At 41.1% G+C, this 16412-nt stretch overlaps 1 protein-coding gene across 4 annotated transcripts in view; it reads left to right on the top strand.

The window, feature by feature from the left end:
- The window catches only part of CaMKI (Calcium/calmodulin-dependent protein kinase I), a 1265700-nt gene that overhangs the window by 766717 nt on the left and 482571 nt on the right, over positions 1-16412 (top strand). For 3 of the 4 annotated variants that reach the window (XM_067141331.2, XM_067141328.2, XM_067141329.2), the window contains one exon: positions 693-755. The exons of the other annotated variant lie outside the window; for it this stretch is intronic. In XM_067141331.2, coding sequence (XP_066997432.1) covers positions 693-755 — 63 coding nt within the window. The remainder of the gene's footprint in view (positions 1-692; positions 756-16412) is intronic. 4 annotated transcript variants of the gene reach the window in all.

Genomic DNA, 16412 nt, shown 5'->3' with positions numbered 1-16412 from the left:
GCTGTTTTCGAAGAATGGAGACGGCTAGTTGTCTACCACGCTTCTTTAATTCGCTTCAAAGGAATGCTTTGTGACAGGAAATATTTAGAAACAGAACAGTTCATCACTTCGTGAGGAATTTTACCATCAGTCAGAATGAAGACCGTTGCTTCGTTTGACCTAATTTTTCAATACACGCAAACGGGAAGTCTTGTTTTCTTTGGAAATAACATCTTATGAATAATAAATAAACAAAATCGGTCGGGATTACTAACTCTTCTATCAGTAATATAGTTACTACTATAACATAGAGGGTATATACAGTATGTAGTGTTATTATCTTTTGTCATATTATTATTTAGATCTGTGTAATTTTTATTGGTTTGTTTGCAATTTTTTATGATACATGTTATGTTTTTAAATTCATTGTGATTTGTGACTTTTTTGTTCTTATTGACATTCACGGAGTTTTGAGTTACGCATATGATTCTAAATACTTCAAAAGTTGTTCATTTTTCCCACCACTTTCAGACCTAAGATCAAACTGTGAAAATTTCTTGAAGAAAACCTTGGTGTGTTGTTTTAACCCCCTAGAATCGTGCGTCCTTCAGACTTTTATTTCAGGCTTGCTTGCCAACAAGTCAGTCTAGTGTGTTCCCAGGCCAGAGGCCGTAGGTTACACTATGTCACTGATCTTTGGCGTTATTTCTTAGGTTCAGCGAATCGACGAAGCGGAGTGGTGTGACGTCTTGTGACAATCCCGAGGACACGCCCTGGTGAGTTGTCGGGCTGTGATTGGCTCAGGGTTATCGTTCGAGGCGCTCAATGCACGTTGGGCTAGGGTAAATGCTTTTTAGAGGCTATTCATCTTACTGCGGAACTGTGCACATGCTTCTAGTGCCACTAAACTGGGTGTCTTCTGTTCGCTTATGTCTCTTGTGGACAGTTGTGCTCTTCTAGTGCTTTTGTCTGTATATTGCCATGTCAATCGTAACCAGATAAGCTGCTGGATGTGTGCTTCACTGGCGGGGTAGACCAATTCCAGAAATCTCATGCCATTCACTGACGAGAACCAGCTATATTAATGAATACTTTACACTCTTAGAAGTGCTTGTTTTGTGTTACTTTTAACTGAAGTATTAAATTACAGTATGCACGTGGTTTAGACACTGCGATTTTGTAGCTCATGGGGGTCATTGTCGTTTCAGTACATATTCTTGCCACAGTGAAATAACTATAATTTGTAGTGAGAAATTTCTCGCAGGTTGTTATTAATTGGGGTAATTGTTGTCGATAAGTAGATTTCGCGAGTAGTCAAGATCCAGAAAACATTAACTATTATCAAAAAATTCTGAGTTATTTGCTTAAGAGGCACTTACTGGAATGAGACATATACGAACATGAAGGGGGGCATAACATGGCTCACTACTTACTGACCTTTCTAACATCTCAGGCACGATCTCTAACTTAGAATAGAAATTTCTCTCTTGGTATGTTTGCTGTAAACATGCAGATGCCTGCAAACAGCTGATGTGGAGTAAGGTAAAACTTCTTCGTCTGTACTTCCTTTTCTCGTTATAAACTAACATGGTGCGGTACTTCATCAACCTGTACTCTATTTGTGTGTGTGTGTGTGCTTTTATTTATGTGTGTTTGTGTGAATGATATAGAACATTTATATGCTATGTTTACAATCTGAACCTCAAAACCTTGTTGGCGGGAGCCATCTCGAGCACGAGTTGGTGTATTGTCGAGGGACCAAGTTGTCTCACGTCGGCCTGGCGGTCATCGTACCTAGAGTGTTCCTTGCTCACTGCTCATGTTACTCTGTCTTTAATTTCTGCTTGGCCATTTCACCGGTGTGTTGTTCGTAGATGATAGATATTTCAACCTCAAGATTAAAAAGTAATGTCATATTGGGTATAGATCGTTGACTTCCGAAGCATTTCTTTAACAGGAAGCAGAAGATTACCGAACACTTCTGCCAGTGCTGTAAGCGGAGATAAACAATACATTAAAAATTATATTTTTACAGAACTGTGATGTCAAGAGTATAATTTTAGAAAACACTAGGTACACTATATTCCACACGTGTGGGGTCGCGGGTGCGAACTGCGTCGCACAAGTGGATTTCGCCCTGTTTTACGGCCTCATGCCCTTCTTGACGCCAACCCTATATGGAGGGATGTAATCACTATTGCGTGTTTCTGTGGTGGTTGGTAGTGTAGTGTTTTGTGTGAATATGAAGAGGAGAGTGTTGGGACGGACACGAATACCCAGTCCCCGAGCCAGAAGAATTAATCAGAAGCGATTAAAAATCCCCGACCCGGCCGGGAATCGAACCCGCGACCCTCTGAACCGAAGGCCAGTACGCTGACCATTCATCCAACGAGCCTAACCGATTGGTAGTTTCCTATAACACACAATTCCACTTTTGCGTTAGAGAAACTGTTGTAAAATAACATAAACACTGGCATGGACCAGAGGAGTGCGACAGGCCTCGGCAGTCGGCACAATTCCTATCCTCGCCGCAAGATGGGGGTTTCATTCATTCCATCCTGATCCGCTCAATGACTGGAAAATAGGTTGTAGGTTTTCATTTTCACTGGCATGGAAATATCACAGGGCAAAACTTATTTCCGTACTAATTGTACAATCAGTTCCTTATTTCCTTGGAAATAAAATTAGGACAACGTTTATGGTTTTCATACGCCATTTTTCTATCAGAAGTAAACAAAATATAATCGATAGTCATCTCTTCTCAGCAGTCACTGCTACCAGGATCGTATGTTTCCTTCGTTACCTCGGTTTAACTTAAACAGAATATTGTAAGACTCAATGTTGGTTTAAACTCTAGTTACAGTGTAATTCAATCTTAAGTTTAAACCTCTATTATAAAACGGTCCATAACTCATCCCCTGGCTAGATTTGAACAATTGGAGAGCAACAGTAATGTTTAGGAAATTCTAATCTCGGGGGTGATATTGTTGTTTCTTGCCCTGGTTACCAGCTCCGTGTTTATGTTTGCAATTCTGTCTAATTAACGTAGCTGCGGTGTCTGTATTGCTTTTTGTATTATTCTAAATAATTAATTATGTAGGAAGGGAAATGGCCTGGGATTTTTAACCATCCTAACACTCAGCTTACTTCTCCACAACAAAACTCATTCGGACGTGCTAGTATCAGGGTCATGTCGTTGGTTTTGTGAAGGGAAACATTCAGGCTTATAATAATAATAATAATAATAATAATAATTTCTTGTGTTTATTACTAGCATGGTACAGCCCTTATAAGTTGGATACTCCTACGGGGATGGACGGCATCTGTCGTTTATGGGGAATTGTTGTGTGTTAATGTGGTGGAAAGTAGTTTTGTGTAAGAGTTGCAGGAATGTCTGGGATAGCACGACCACCCAGACCCGAGTCAAGAGAATTAACTAAAGATGAAAATCCCTCCAACCGACCGGGGCTTGAATCCGAGGCCCCGAAGACCGAAGGACAATAAGCTGAGCACTCAGTTATGGAGCATGTCACAGACTTAATTACTAGGTACAATACATCGAGGAATGACGATAAAATGACAACTTCCTCTCCAACTATAAGTATGATATAGGCTTTCTCATCAGCGGCATGTTCTAGAAATATTTTGCATGTAACAGAAGATAGACGTAGTGTCACAACTCTGGTTATATTGAAATGAAGAAAAGACAATTTTTCTAGATCAGGAAAATAACAATTATAATGAAAAATGTATCACTAAGGGTCTGTACTACGACAGCCAGATAAAAGTGCGGTTTAAATGTATATGGCAGTTTGCACATTTATCTGCAACTTCGGTTGAAAACGCGTTTCGACTTTCGTTCAAGTGCAGGCAGGGAGAATATTCTCGAGTTTAGCTGTGCTGAAGTTGGAGAGGCAGTTAACGCTTTTATCTGGGACTTTGTTCCTATCGGGGACGCTACTGTAATAATCAAGATGGCTACACATCTGGGTGAATCTACATCTGCATGATGCTATACGAAAAATAAGTTGTTGTAATGTAATCTATGGTTCGGTGTATATATTTGTAAAATACATCATGCTTCCTGTCCAGCTATCACAGAATGTTTAAAGATTTCCCAAGCTAGCAAGTTGTTGCTACTGAATATGAGTTGCATGCAAGCAATTCAACAGCAAGCTTTCTATGTAGCCGTAGTCGTTGCGGCTACATCGTTTGATGCTGCCCCGCAGTGATTTTATGGGTTTGAGTCCCAATAGTCCAACATTATTTTACCTTCTAACTGTTAGTCGGGAGGGCAGTAGAGGTGATAGTACACATTTCATAATCATTAGAGTGCGTGTCAAAAGCTTGGGTTCTATTCCAAATATATCCGCGACGCACAGATGGAGTAAAGGTATGCGACGTTGTTCATGGCGATTCGTCCTTCAAATGAGTACGTTAAGGTTATAATTCATTGACTTCATAACAACTTGCTAATAAGTATTTACACTAAAGTCAGACGAATGCTTGCCAGTTACTATTCTAACATTGTCTTGGAAAAAAAAAAAGAAACGAAATACCTATAAAATTAGGAACAATAAATTGAATTAATAATAAATGACTCTGCGCTGCGTACTGTGGCATTAATTACGAATATAAACTTTACTTTCACTGTAACGCGCATCTTCGTAAATATTATTAGACAAAAAACAAAATTATATCGTGTGGTAGGAATTATTGATAAGTTACACAACCTGAATATTAACCTTTTGCGTCCAGGTTACATTTTCAGCCTTTTTATTTTCTACAACAATGTCTGAGTTTCGTTACATAGTTTAACATTTCTTCGTATATGTAGATTTCAGTCCTAATTCTGTTTTTGACCTGAACTGGCACATTATAGCTTAATGACAGTCTGATATTGGACTCTAGTAATAACATTTCACAAGGTATAGCGTTAAACAAACGAAAACACTAGGGAACACGTATACCACCGCGCTAAATTTCACTATATTTTCAGTAACCTTGTTACCAACGCAATAAAATGTTACTACATCTTCCGCATAACAACATCGTCGTTGAAATCCGTTGATAGAACTTAAGACAATAATTAACGTCTAGTTTGCAAAACTGCAGCCTAGGTATCTGCCTGTTTATCTGAGAGTCGCAGTACAGGCCGTACAAGTGATTGAAAATGGGTGGAATTTAAAATCGTATGGCCTCAGCTACCGAGTGCAGGCACTTTAATTTGATGCCATTAAAGCTGCCTTAATGCCTCGCGTTCCACTGTACTCTACTAAGATACCGGACATCTGTGACCGACTTTTAATTTTGTCAGGTTCATACCGAATGTATCACAACCGATCTTTTACGTAACCGACATCGTACGACATGGAGTGCCGAATGGCCTATGCCGGGTTTGATCCGGAGGCCGACACTCCACCACTGGAGTTTATCCATCAATATACCCGCTAGAACACTCGAAGGTAAACAGAGCTAGCGGCGAGGCGTATCGAACCGGAGAACGTTCACCCACGTTACAAGTCATTGCATTTATATAAGTTGAGAGTTGGAAAGCAAACAGCGACAGGATTGAGTGTTGTTCCCATGTCTGCTGTTCTTATCTGATCTATGGTAGTTCGGGCTCAAGTCTGGGATGAATGCCCAGTGAACTAGATTAGGTTTTCTTCGTAGAAAGGTGTAATACTCTTATGCTGATACCCCATACATTTTGGCATGTCAAGTATGGTTTTCAAATCTCTATATTTATTTTGTTGTTCTAAATTGTATATAATAATTGGTTCATGAAACTAGCATGAGGAATTTTCTTGCTTTTGTGATAGTTTAAAATGTATTAATAAATGTTTCCTTCTATCACCGCATGACTAATATTTTTGTTCCTCTGTTAACATACCTCCATAATATCTGTTGGTTTTCAAGGTATAAATATAAGTAGAACATCAAAGGGAAATTATTATACTCTGTCTTGGTTGTCTGCGATTGGAGATTATTTCAACCTGTTTCAGTGAATACGAGAAATGTCAAAACTGTTCTACGAAATATCATCCTGCCATATTTTATATTACTAAATGTATATGTAGGTTTTCAGCTGATTATATTTAAAGTTGGTGAGATTCTATGCATTTGCCATTGACCAATATTTCTGAGCCACCACCAACCAGATCTTCTAATCCAGTATAGTGTAGAGATATTGAAATATTTTTATGTTTCTTAGGCAGAAAAATATCCAGTGAATTTTGCTACACGTCCTGGGCGCCATATTCTGTGTACTTCGTGAACACTCTTCTGCTGACGTTATCTCTAACAAGGTGTTATTTTATGAAATCAGATATATATAAATTCGATTCTTGGCTCGTTAATTATGATGAAATTTTCCTATAATTAATGTACACATGTAAACTTATAATATTACGTCGTTTAGGTGAGTACTGTCATTGCTTTCTATTGATTGGCTCCTCACCGGAGCTTAAACAACGAGACTACCCCTTGTGGGTGGTGGGACGCAATAGGTAGGTACACAATACGTTTGTGATTAGTAGCGGCAGAGAGCGGTTTCCAGTACCTGTGATTAGTACCATTATGTGAGAAACACCACGGATCTGGAAGTTTCCTATGATCAGTACCACTATATGAGTGACACCGTTCGTCCGCGTTGCCTCTCATTGATACCCACTATGTGAGGAACACCACGGGATAGACGAGTCCTTGTGATTAGTACATCTATGTGAGGAACACCATGGGTTTGCGTTGCCTACGAATGGTGCCATTATGTGTGAAACACCATAAGCCTGCGTTGCCTGTGCGACGTACAATACTTGTGAGTAGTACCATAATGTTTGGAACACCGTGAGTCTACGTTACTTTTGATTAGTACCGCAACTTGAGAAATACCATGGTTCTACGTAGGTGGATCAAAAGGTTAGTTGCACTTACGCACCGCAGCAGCGCGCTGTGTGTCGCAACCGTGGGCACAGCGGAGAAAGGGACACACTGCCCACACGTCTGTTAGGCAGGTCGCTGTGTTGTCTCGTCTAGTATTGTGTGAATAGCGGCCAAATGCAATGGCGCGTCAACTGGACGTTCACTCCGAATATGAGGTGCGTGTGACAATCCGATTCCTATGGGCCAAATGGAAGAATTGCACGGACATTCATCGTGAAATTAGTGCTGTGTATGGGGAGCGGGCCATTTCCTGGCAAGGTATCGTAAAGTGGTGTCAGCAATTCGAAGCCGGACGCACGGATATCACGGACAACCATCGCGAAGGCAGGCCCGCAACATCCAGGACCCGTGCAAAGGTCAACAGTGTGAATGCGATCATTAGACAGAACCGGCGCATTAAACTGAGAGAAACCGTATGAACATGTCGTATGGCAGTGTGTTCGCCATTGTTCACGAGGACTTTGGATATCGTAAGCTGTGTCAAAGATGGGTCCCACGTCTTCTCACCGATGAGCACAAGGGACAACGTTTCCAATCCTCCCTGGCATTTTTGCAATGCTATGCCGCAGACGGTAACGGGTTTCTGCGGCGAATCGTCACAGGCGACGAAACACGGGTCCACCACTTCACCCCCGAAACGAAGCGAATATCAATGGAATGGGTGCACTCCTCATCACCACAACGAAAGAAGGCCAAGTTTCAACCTTCAGCCGGTAAGGTTATGGCGACAGTGTTCTTTGACATGGAGGGTTTGCTGCACGTGGAATTCATGCCGAAAGGAACGACGATTAACGCGGCGTCGTATTGTCAAACGTTGCACCGGTTGCGTAAAGCGATTAAAGAGAAGCGCCGGGGGAAATTGAGCGTCGGTGTGATTTTGTTGCACGATAACGCAACACCTTACAAGGCCCGCCAAACGAGAGAACTGTTGCAGCGTTTCAACTGGGAGGTCTGGCAACATCCAACCTACAGTCCCGACCTAGCGCCTTGTGACTTTCATCTGTTAGGTAAAATCAAAATAAATTGAGCTCGGTGGTCGACGTTTCCAGACCGATGAGGAGGTGAAGGCCGCTGTCTCCGAGTGGTTGCAGAACGCTGGAGGAAATTTCTATGCATCCGGCATCGACAAGTTGGTTGTGCGTTCGCAGAAATGTTTGGAGTCTCTTGGAAACTATGTGGAAAAGTGACGTTACAGTGTATGTCGTTATAGTCGTGTTGCTGTTGTATAGGTGGTGTAATAAATGGCCATAACTGGGAAGTGCAGCTTATTTTCTGATCTGCCCTCGTACTTTACTAGCGATAAGTATCATTTTAAGGAGCTGTTCACCTGGATTTTGGACCACTTTAGACAACAAGCATAATCGATTCACGATTGTGCTTTGGAAGCTGTCCCTTGGTCAGTAATACTACTGTTTTAATATAGTTTCTGGGAAAGTGAGGCCTTGCAGGTCGGATCCACTGATTGTTTTAAGTTCATAATCATTGCTCGTCGTCGTCTTTTCGAATTCTAGTCAGTGGATCGATTTTGGAATTATTTTTAATTTTCTAGTACTGTGAGTTGGGTCCGCTGATTATTTTAAATTCGTTTCATTTCGTGCCATTAGGGGCCGATGATCTAGATGTTAGGCCCCTTTAAACAACTAGCATCATCACCATCATCATACAACGAGACTGAAAATTTGGGATTAGCTGCAACTCTCATGGAGATTGACTCATCGTCTCTCTTTCGCTTGCAAACTCTAGTCTATGCGAACAGATGAAATAATGGCGTATGGTCTCCGGAGAGGCCTGATGCAGGTCTTGAGAGTTGAGGCCGTATAGGAGACCTGAGCGTCTGCGAAGATGGGGCTCTACCTAAGATAAAATCTAACGAAGACGGCAAGGGAACAGACGCATAACTACAGTATCATGGAGATTGACTGATCCTTTCTCTCTTGCGAAACCTTGTCAACGGGTGCTTTACTTTTAAAGAATTCACCCCTTTTCGCCCCACTAAATTAATGTTCATACTAGTTTTTTGGTTTAGCACTTAATGAATCCCACAGGAGGCTACTCTGACTTAAATGTCCGGAATGTGGGTTAGGATATTCATATCCGTAGTAAATTACCAAGCGAGTTGGCCTGCGCTTAGGGGAGCGCAGCTGTGAGCTGCATTCGGTAGAGGTTCGAACCCCACTGTCGGCAGCCCTGAAGATGGTTTTCCGTGTTTTCTTATTTTCACACCAGGCACATACTTGGGCTGTGCCTTGATTAAGGCCACGGCCGCTTCCTTCCCACTTACCGGTCCCATCGTTGCCGTAAGACCTACAGTGTATGTGTCGTTGCGACGTACAGCAACTTGTAAAAAAATAACTTGTATTAAATTCGCTGAACTTACGCATAGTGTTCGTCAATAGACATTTTAACATCAATGAAAGTAAAATTTTACAAATGTACTTTAATTCATTTCCTTACTTTCATTTCATTAAAAATCATTAACTTACATTTATTCCCTTATACACAAAAATATAAGATGAAGCATTGCCCCTCGCTCATTGTAAAAATCAATTCAGATATTCCCATCGCCCCACCTACTTCCCTCCCCTCTTCACGAAGCAGAGTTATTGCCTACAAAATTTCTGCTCATCGCATCCGGGAGATAGTGGGTTCGAACCCCAATGTCGGCAGCCCTGAAGATGGTTTTCCGTGGTTTCCCATTTTCACACCAGGCAAATGCTGGGGCTGTACCTTAATTAAGGCCACGGCCGCTTCCTTCCCATTCATAGGCCTTTCCTCTCCCATCGTCGCCATAAGACCTATCGTGTCGGTGTGACGTAAAAACAAATGGCAAAAAAAATAAATTCTGCTCACTCCTCTACTTAGCTACAAAGACCAAGAGCGGAGGAAGACAACTGGAGTCAGTCCAAACACAGTTGCTGAAGGTAACGGACGACAGCAGCTAAGAAACGTACAAGAAAGTTCCATAATTTACTAAATTGACAGTAAAGGACTAAAACAGTACATTAATTATTTGTTCATAACATTACCAATTCACAATTATTGACAAGTTTACGCAACTTAAACAATGTTGTACATATATGCGCATAACTTAGTGATTTGATAGTATCTGAGTATGTTCTTGTACAACGAAACATTTTATTCTTTGTTTAATAGTGTTTATATTTTACATGCATGTTATAGTATTACACATTGTGTTTTGTACTAGTGTGTTCGACAGACTGAACAGCTCTTAAGGCACATAATCTAAATACACGTCTCTTGATACGTACACCATGCTATCAACCACAACAGATACACAGTAATTGGATACCTCCCTCCACATAGGATTGATGTCAGGAAGGGCACCCAGGCGTAATGCTAACCCAAGTCAACACGTGCTAAATACATCCCACTCGCGACCCCACAGGAGGTGGGAATAAACGGCATAGGAAAAAAGGAAGTAGTAGTTTCAGTAAACCGCAATGCAGACTTCGAAATACGTACCTACATTATTTTAAACAAAAACAGAATTATAAACTTTTTTAAATATATAGAGAGTTTTTTCTATATTATTTTTCTTGCTTGATTAGAATTCTGGCCGATTGTGAGATGGTTATCTCAACCTCTTTTCTTCCTTAATGCACGCAAAATATATCAGGCTAGTAGCTGTATTTAAAGCGCTTAAAACATAAAAACTTCCACCATCTGGAAAAAGCCTAGTTATGTTCGGGGATACAGAGATGAAGCACATATTTACTAGATTTATAGACTCACGGAAAGGGCGTTTAGGGTAAGAGAAAATGAGCGAGAGGTTAAATATGCATGAACGGGTTTATGACCCCAGTCTTATTTTTGTCCTGTAGGTGGAAATGTTATTGCTCATATTGTATTAAGAATAATTTCTGCTTTAGACTTTCTGTGGAATTTTTTTTAAAGCAACTGGTTGAGCACAACAACAAATAAAGGAACAATAACCTCACGTGCTCATACTTGGACCTGATTACCAAAGGTGCACCACGTCCCTTACACTAATCTATGCCAAAACCAACACGAAGCTACCTCATCCCTCCACCCTCCCACCCAAGGAAAGAACGAACGACGCTTCCATCACCTTACACATTTAGAGAAAACAAATATGCAATTACGTTCATTCTAGCATAGCTTAGATAGTAAGAGGGAGTGATGGGAGGTTCACAGATAGTGATCATGATTATTGTTTACCGCTAAGATTCACCCCGTATCTCTGCATAATGGTGAAAAATATATCTTAATTCTAATTCCACGACGTATTTTTCAGTTATAGGCGCAAACTACGTTTTACTTGTGAACAGACTACACAAAACAAAGTATCAAGCAACACATTCATTTAGGTTAATTACTCGAAACTGATGACAGCAAGCTGTCTAGCTCTTGAACATTTGGTTACAGATCAGCTCTATGACCACCGTATATTTCATTATATACAACTCATTTCTCTAGGCCCGACTCGTTGACTGAATGGTCAGCGTATTGGCCTTCAATTCAGAGGATCCCGGGTACGATTCCAGGCCGGGTCGGGGATTTAAATCTTCATTGGTTAATTCCAATGGCCCGGTGGCTGAGTGTTTGTGCTGTCCCCAACATCCCTGCAACTCACACACCACACAAAACACTATCCTCCACCACAATAACACACAGTTACCTACTCATGGCAGGTACCGCCCCCCTAATCGGAGGGTCTGCCTTACAAGAGCTGCACTCGGCTAGAAACAGCCATACGAAATTATTATTTCTCTAGACAGGGTATACTCTTCCGTTCAACAGATGAATAGACATCGGTCTTCCAACATTACATCCTGTGTTCTTATATCCGTGATTATAGGCCAATGTAAAATGCATGCTGGACACCATGGGTGCGAACTGAACGGTGCAGACTGTAAAACGCTGGCATTCTGAGATTCTGTCGCGGCTCAGACCGGTAGTATTTTAAGGTGTTCATATACGCCAGCCTCGTGTACCGACACCACGAAGTACTCCTCGGGACAACATTTTGGCACCTCGGCGTCTTCGAAAAACGTCGCTGTAACGTGGTCTTTTACTTCAGAGTGGTTTAACGTCAAAATGGCTCACTCAGATAGTTCTTCGGGGATGATGACATAGGAAAGACCGGGAAGGAAGCGGCAGTTGCTGCAGAATTTGTTTGGTGTGAAAAATGGGGAAATCACGCGAAACCATTTTTAGGACTGCTGATTGTGAGGCTCGAACCCACCATCCACTGAAAGCAAGCTTATAGCAACGCAGCCAACTCGTTCGGTTTTATTATTCCGGTCATCGTCCAAGAGGTGTGCGACAAGCCTCTCCGGACTCTCCTCTCCTTCGACGCTAGTTGTGCACTATATGCTGGCCAGGCCCTTGGCTAGAATCAGGTTAAGTTGCACTAGACAGGTTAATATACGCTCTTGAACCTACTAATGATCATTACCACATCTCCCACGAAGCGAGTTGCTATGGACATCGCGTTATAGAATAGACCAAACATCAATGTTAACACATGCCATTGCACAACGCTTTGTAATCCGAACAGCCAGGATCACTGGTTTTATCCTTTCCCCGGAAGCCTTCAGAGAATTAGAGTATGCAATGTTTGCACTTTAGAAGTTGGGTAAACACAACTACCGCTCAGTATAGTCACTCGCTAGGGATATTATTTAATGACGAATCAATACTCAAATTCTCGATGCTCTATGCATTCGGGCATGGTGGGTTTGAACCTCACAATCAGCAGCCCTGAAGATGGTTTTCCATGATTTCCCCATTTTCACACCAGACAAATTCTGCGGCAACTGCCCCCCACCCCCAGTCTTTCATATGCAATCATCCCCGAAGAACTGTCTGAGTAAGTTCTAGGTATTTGATACTCACTACTACAATTTCATATGTGAGAACACAGCAGCTGAAATTGCTTGTGACTCAAGGTCGATCGCGCCAAACAGCATTTAAAAAATACGTATAATGGGTGACATGTGTTATTTAAAAAGGAGAAATACGTGTCAAGCTTTTTTATTTAAGCGAGTTCAGATACCCGGCGGTTATTCACAGATCTCATATTATGAGACTGGGCGGGTGATGACAGTTGCATTATAATCCTCCTCTCTCTTGAAAGGCTGGACAACTAATGACTTTAAACATTGGGCATTAGTAAGGAAATTTGCATTTGCACGTGTTTTGAGGGATTTCAAAATCTCACGTCTGAGACTTAGATCTCTTTCATTTTACTTATAGCTTCCTAGTTTAAATTGTAAAGAAGACTACACATTTTTGGTCATTCGAGAAATAGAAACGAAATAAAGAATGAATACGAATGAAGTTTTAAGTCACATACCTGGTCCCTTTCGATACTTCTCAGTATCTAGGTATCGATATATCGAAGGTGTCGAATATCTATCTCTAATATTATTCCTTGCCACGACAAATTGAAATTAACTACCGGCAATACAACGAAACCACCAGTCACTCAATTAGTACTGGTACTGACATGTACTTCAAACTTACCACTGTGCCTCGTGACCGATGAAGACCCCAAGTTGGTTCCTTAGAAAACCTTTCATCAATCAGTGGTTGATATGCGCTTGGCGCTTAACTTTGTATCCTGTGATATAACTATATTTTAATAAATATAACTGTAATTCAGAGATCACAGAAAAAGTATTGCAAGATATTACAAAACATTTATTATTATTATTATTATTATTATTATTATTATTATTATTATTATTATTATTATTATTATTATTATTATTATTATTTACACTCTGAATGCATCAGTGATGATGATGATGAAGAAAACTCATTTAATACTTAAGTACGTTTGATTTACAATCGAAAAGATTGGTTTCCATCAAAATAAATGATCTGAATCATATTTATCGTTACATAAATTACAATTACTATAATATTAATTATTCTAGTAACACTTGCTTCAGTTTTATAAAAATCTATTAATGACACGTCATGGTGATTAGGATGAGACATCAATGAAGGTCGCATGGCTATGATCGCGATGTCAACGGTCGCGCACATCTATAAGCCTGTTTCGCTTTTTCGCACATACGACTATTCATTTTCACAATGATTCACATCTTAATTTACGTACAGGGAAACACCGATTTACTCAATATATCCTATTTAACGGACAGAGAATAAACCGTTGTGAAATGTAAACTGATAGGGAACCTGAAATTCTCAATCTTGCTCGACATGAGCATGACGAAGGAATCATCGCACAAAATCGTTCCATTATTGGAATTGATTTCATTTATTCCAAAACTTCATTTTAATGTAAGACTTGCCAACTAGAAGACAATTGGGTTCATTGAATGCTGATTTGCAATTCTCACTCGGGACAGACTAGTATCCATCATTCCACGATCGAGTAAATGTCATTATTCAGTATGTGGTTCGTTTCTAAGAACATCATGACTTTTATCATTTAGTAGTCTAATTTTTGCTATTTGTTTTACGTCGCACAGACACAGATAGGTCTTATGGCGACGATGGGATGGGATAGGATAGGCCTAGGAATGGGAAGGAAGCGGCCGTGGCCTTAATTAACGTACAGCCCCAGCATTTGCCTGGTGTGAAAATGGGAAACCACGGAAAACCATCTTCAGGGCTGCCGACAGTGGGGTTCGAACCCACTATCTCCCGATTACTGGATACTGGCCGCACTTAAGCGACTGCAGCTATCGAGCTCGGTTTTAGTAGTCTTGAAGGGCATTCTGTTTTTGCTAGTTGCTTTACGTCGCACCGACAGAGTTAGGTCTTTTAGGGACGATGGGATAGGAAAAGCCTAGGAGTTGGAAGGAAGCGGCCGTGTCCTTAATTAAGGTACAGTCTTAGCATTTGCCTGGTGTGAAAATCGGAACCCACGGAAAACCATCTTCAGGGCTGCCGACATTGGGATTCGAACCCACCATCTCCCGGATGCAAGATCACAGCCGCGTTCCCCTGACCGCACCGCCAACTCGCCCCGTGAAGGTCATTTTAATTTCATTTTACCATCCTACAATATTCAGAAGTACAGACACTATATACTTCCCAGTTTATAGGTGACAGGTAGAGAACATCGTGTAGGAGGGAGCGGTGAGGGGTTAATGGTATTTTGAAATGAAAAGTCACATCCATGTGGTTTAGAATTCATAAAGCACTGGAGATACTGTGGCTATAATAATGATATAAACTATCACGTAAAACTACAAGCTTGATTGTTGCTTTGTAATCCCTGTTAGAGGACAGTAATGCGAGATTTGCCCTAGCTCTACTTGCTAGACTTCCAGCCAGGTGTCTAAATGTCCCTGGAGATACGGCTATCCGTTCTTCGTCGAGAGTCGTATCCAGAGCAGTTTGTGTTGTGGGCCGCTGGGCACTGGAGCAACGTCGGCGTTATAATTGATCCCAGCGGTGTCTTGTGTTATTCAGGTCAGGGTTCTGGGCTGGCCAATCCAGTTCAGAAAGCTGCTGTCCACAAACCATTCCCGCGCAGATCTGGCTTCATAGCGGGAGGCTTGATATTGATACAGACAGAGTTATCCTTATCATCGAACTGATATTGTACACTATACGTCTCATAGTTTGTTAAAATCATGTACACTTCCACACTTAGATTTATGTGCAGTATTACGAGGAGGCCAGGTCCATACCATCGTATTGCAATGCTTACAACACAAAATTTCCCTGCTGGTTCTCCCGGCGTTCGTCACACCTAAACACACTCATGGTTACGGGCTCAGTAGCTCAGTTGGTAGAGCTTCTTGGGATCGAAATTTGCGATTCGAGAGGTTAAATCGCTCGTCATTGTGTTTTCTTCCCGCCAGTAAGTTTGGTTGGAGTAACGTCTAGGTTTCATCGAACTAATACAGACGATTGTAGGGATCCTTTCTTTCAGATAGTGTATGCTGGAAAGTTGACAGCAATGGGAAATGATCCGAGCCAAGAGTGTCACCGATTATACTTGCCAAGTAATACTTGTCATTCGAGCGGAGAGTTGCAATAGCTCCAACGCCGAAGAATCTTGGAACGAGCAAGGTAACGTGTGTTGTCAGGCGTTGATGAAAAGAAAAAGCGATGTCATTGTTTCAAGAACCTTCCCACAATAGAGTTAAAGAATTATCCCCGAGTGGCACGATATTAAATCTGAGGTCAACATTTCTGGATTCTTTATATACGAGGTATGTAGATAATACACAGAAACTCAAAGAAGATAAATGTTGTCTGCGCGCTTTTTATTTATTTATTTAATTTATTTATTTATTTATTTATTTATTTATTTATTTATTTATTTATTTATTTATTTAAATAGTTACGAAGCCTCCCTGTGACCTTGCCGCGGTGGAGATGAAGCAGGTAGCCGAGCCGTAGGTACAATCATATCTGTCGAGAGACCAGACTAGGGAATGGTTCATCGAAAGAAAGGTGGAAACCTTTTGGAAGTTGTAAGGACGGCCATTTGGATGATTGACTGGTATGGCTTTGCA

Source organism: Anabrus simplex, chromosome 2 (assembly GCF_040414725.1).
Source record: "Anabrus simplex isolate iqAnaSimp1 chromosome 2, ASM4041472v1, whole genome shotgun sequence".
NCBI classification, from domain to species: domain Eukaryota; kingdom Metazoa; phylum Arthropoda; class Insecta; order Orthoptera; family Tettigoniidae; genus Anabrus; species Anabrus simplex.
This window is presented reverse-complemented; position numbering and strand designations above follow the sequence as displayed.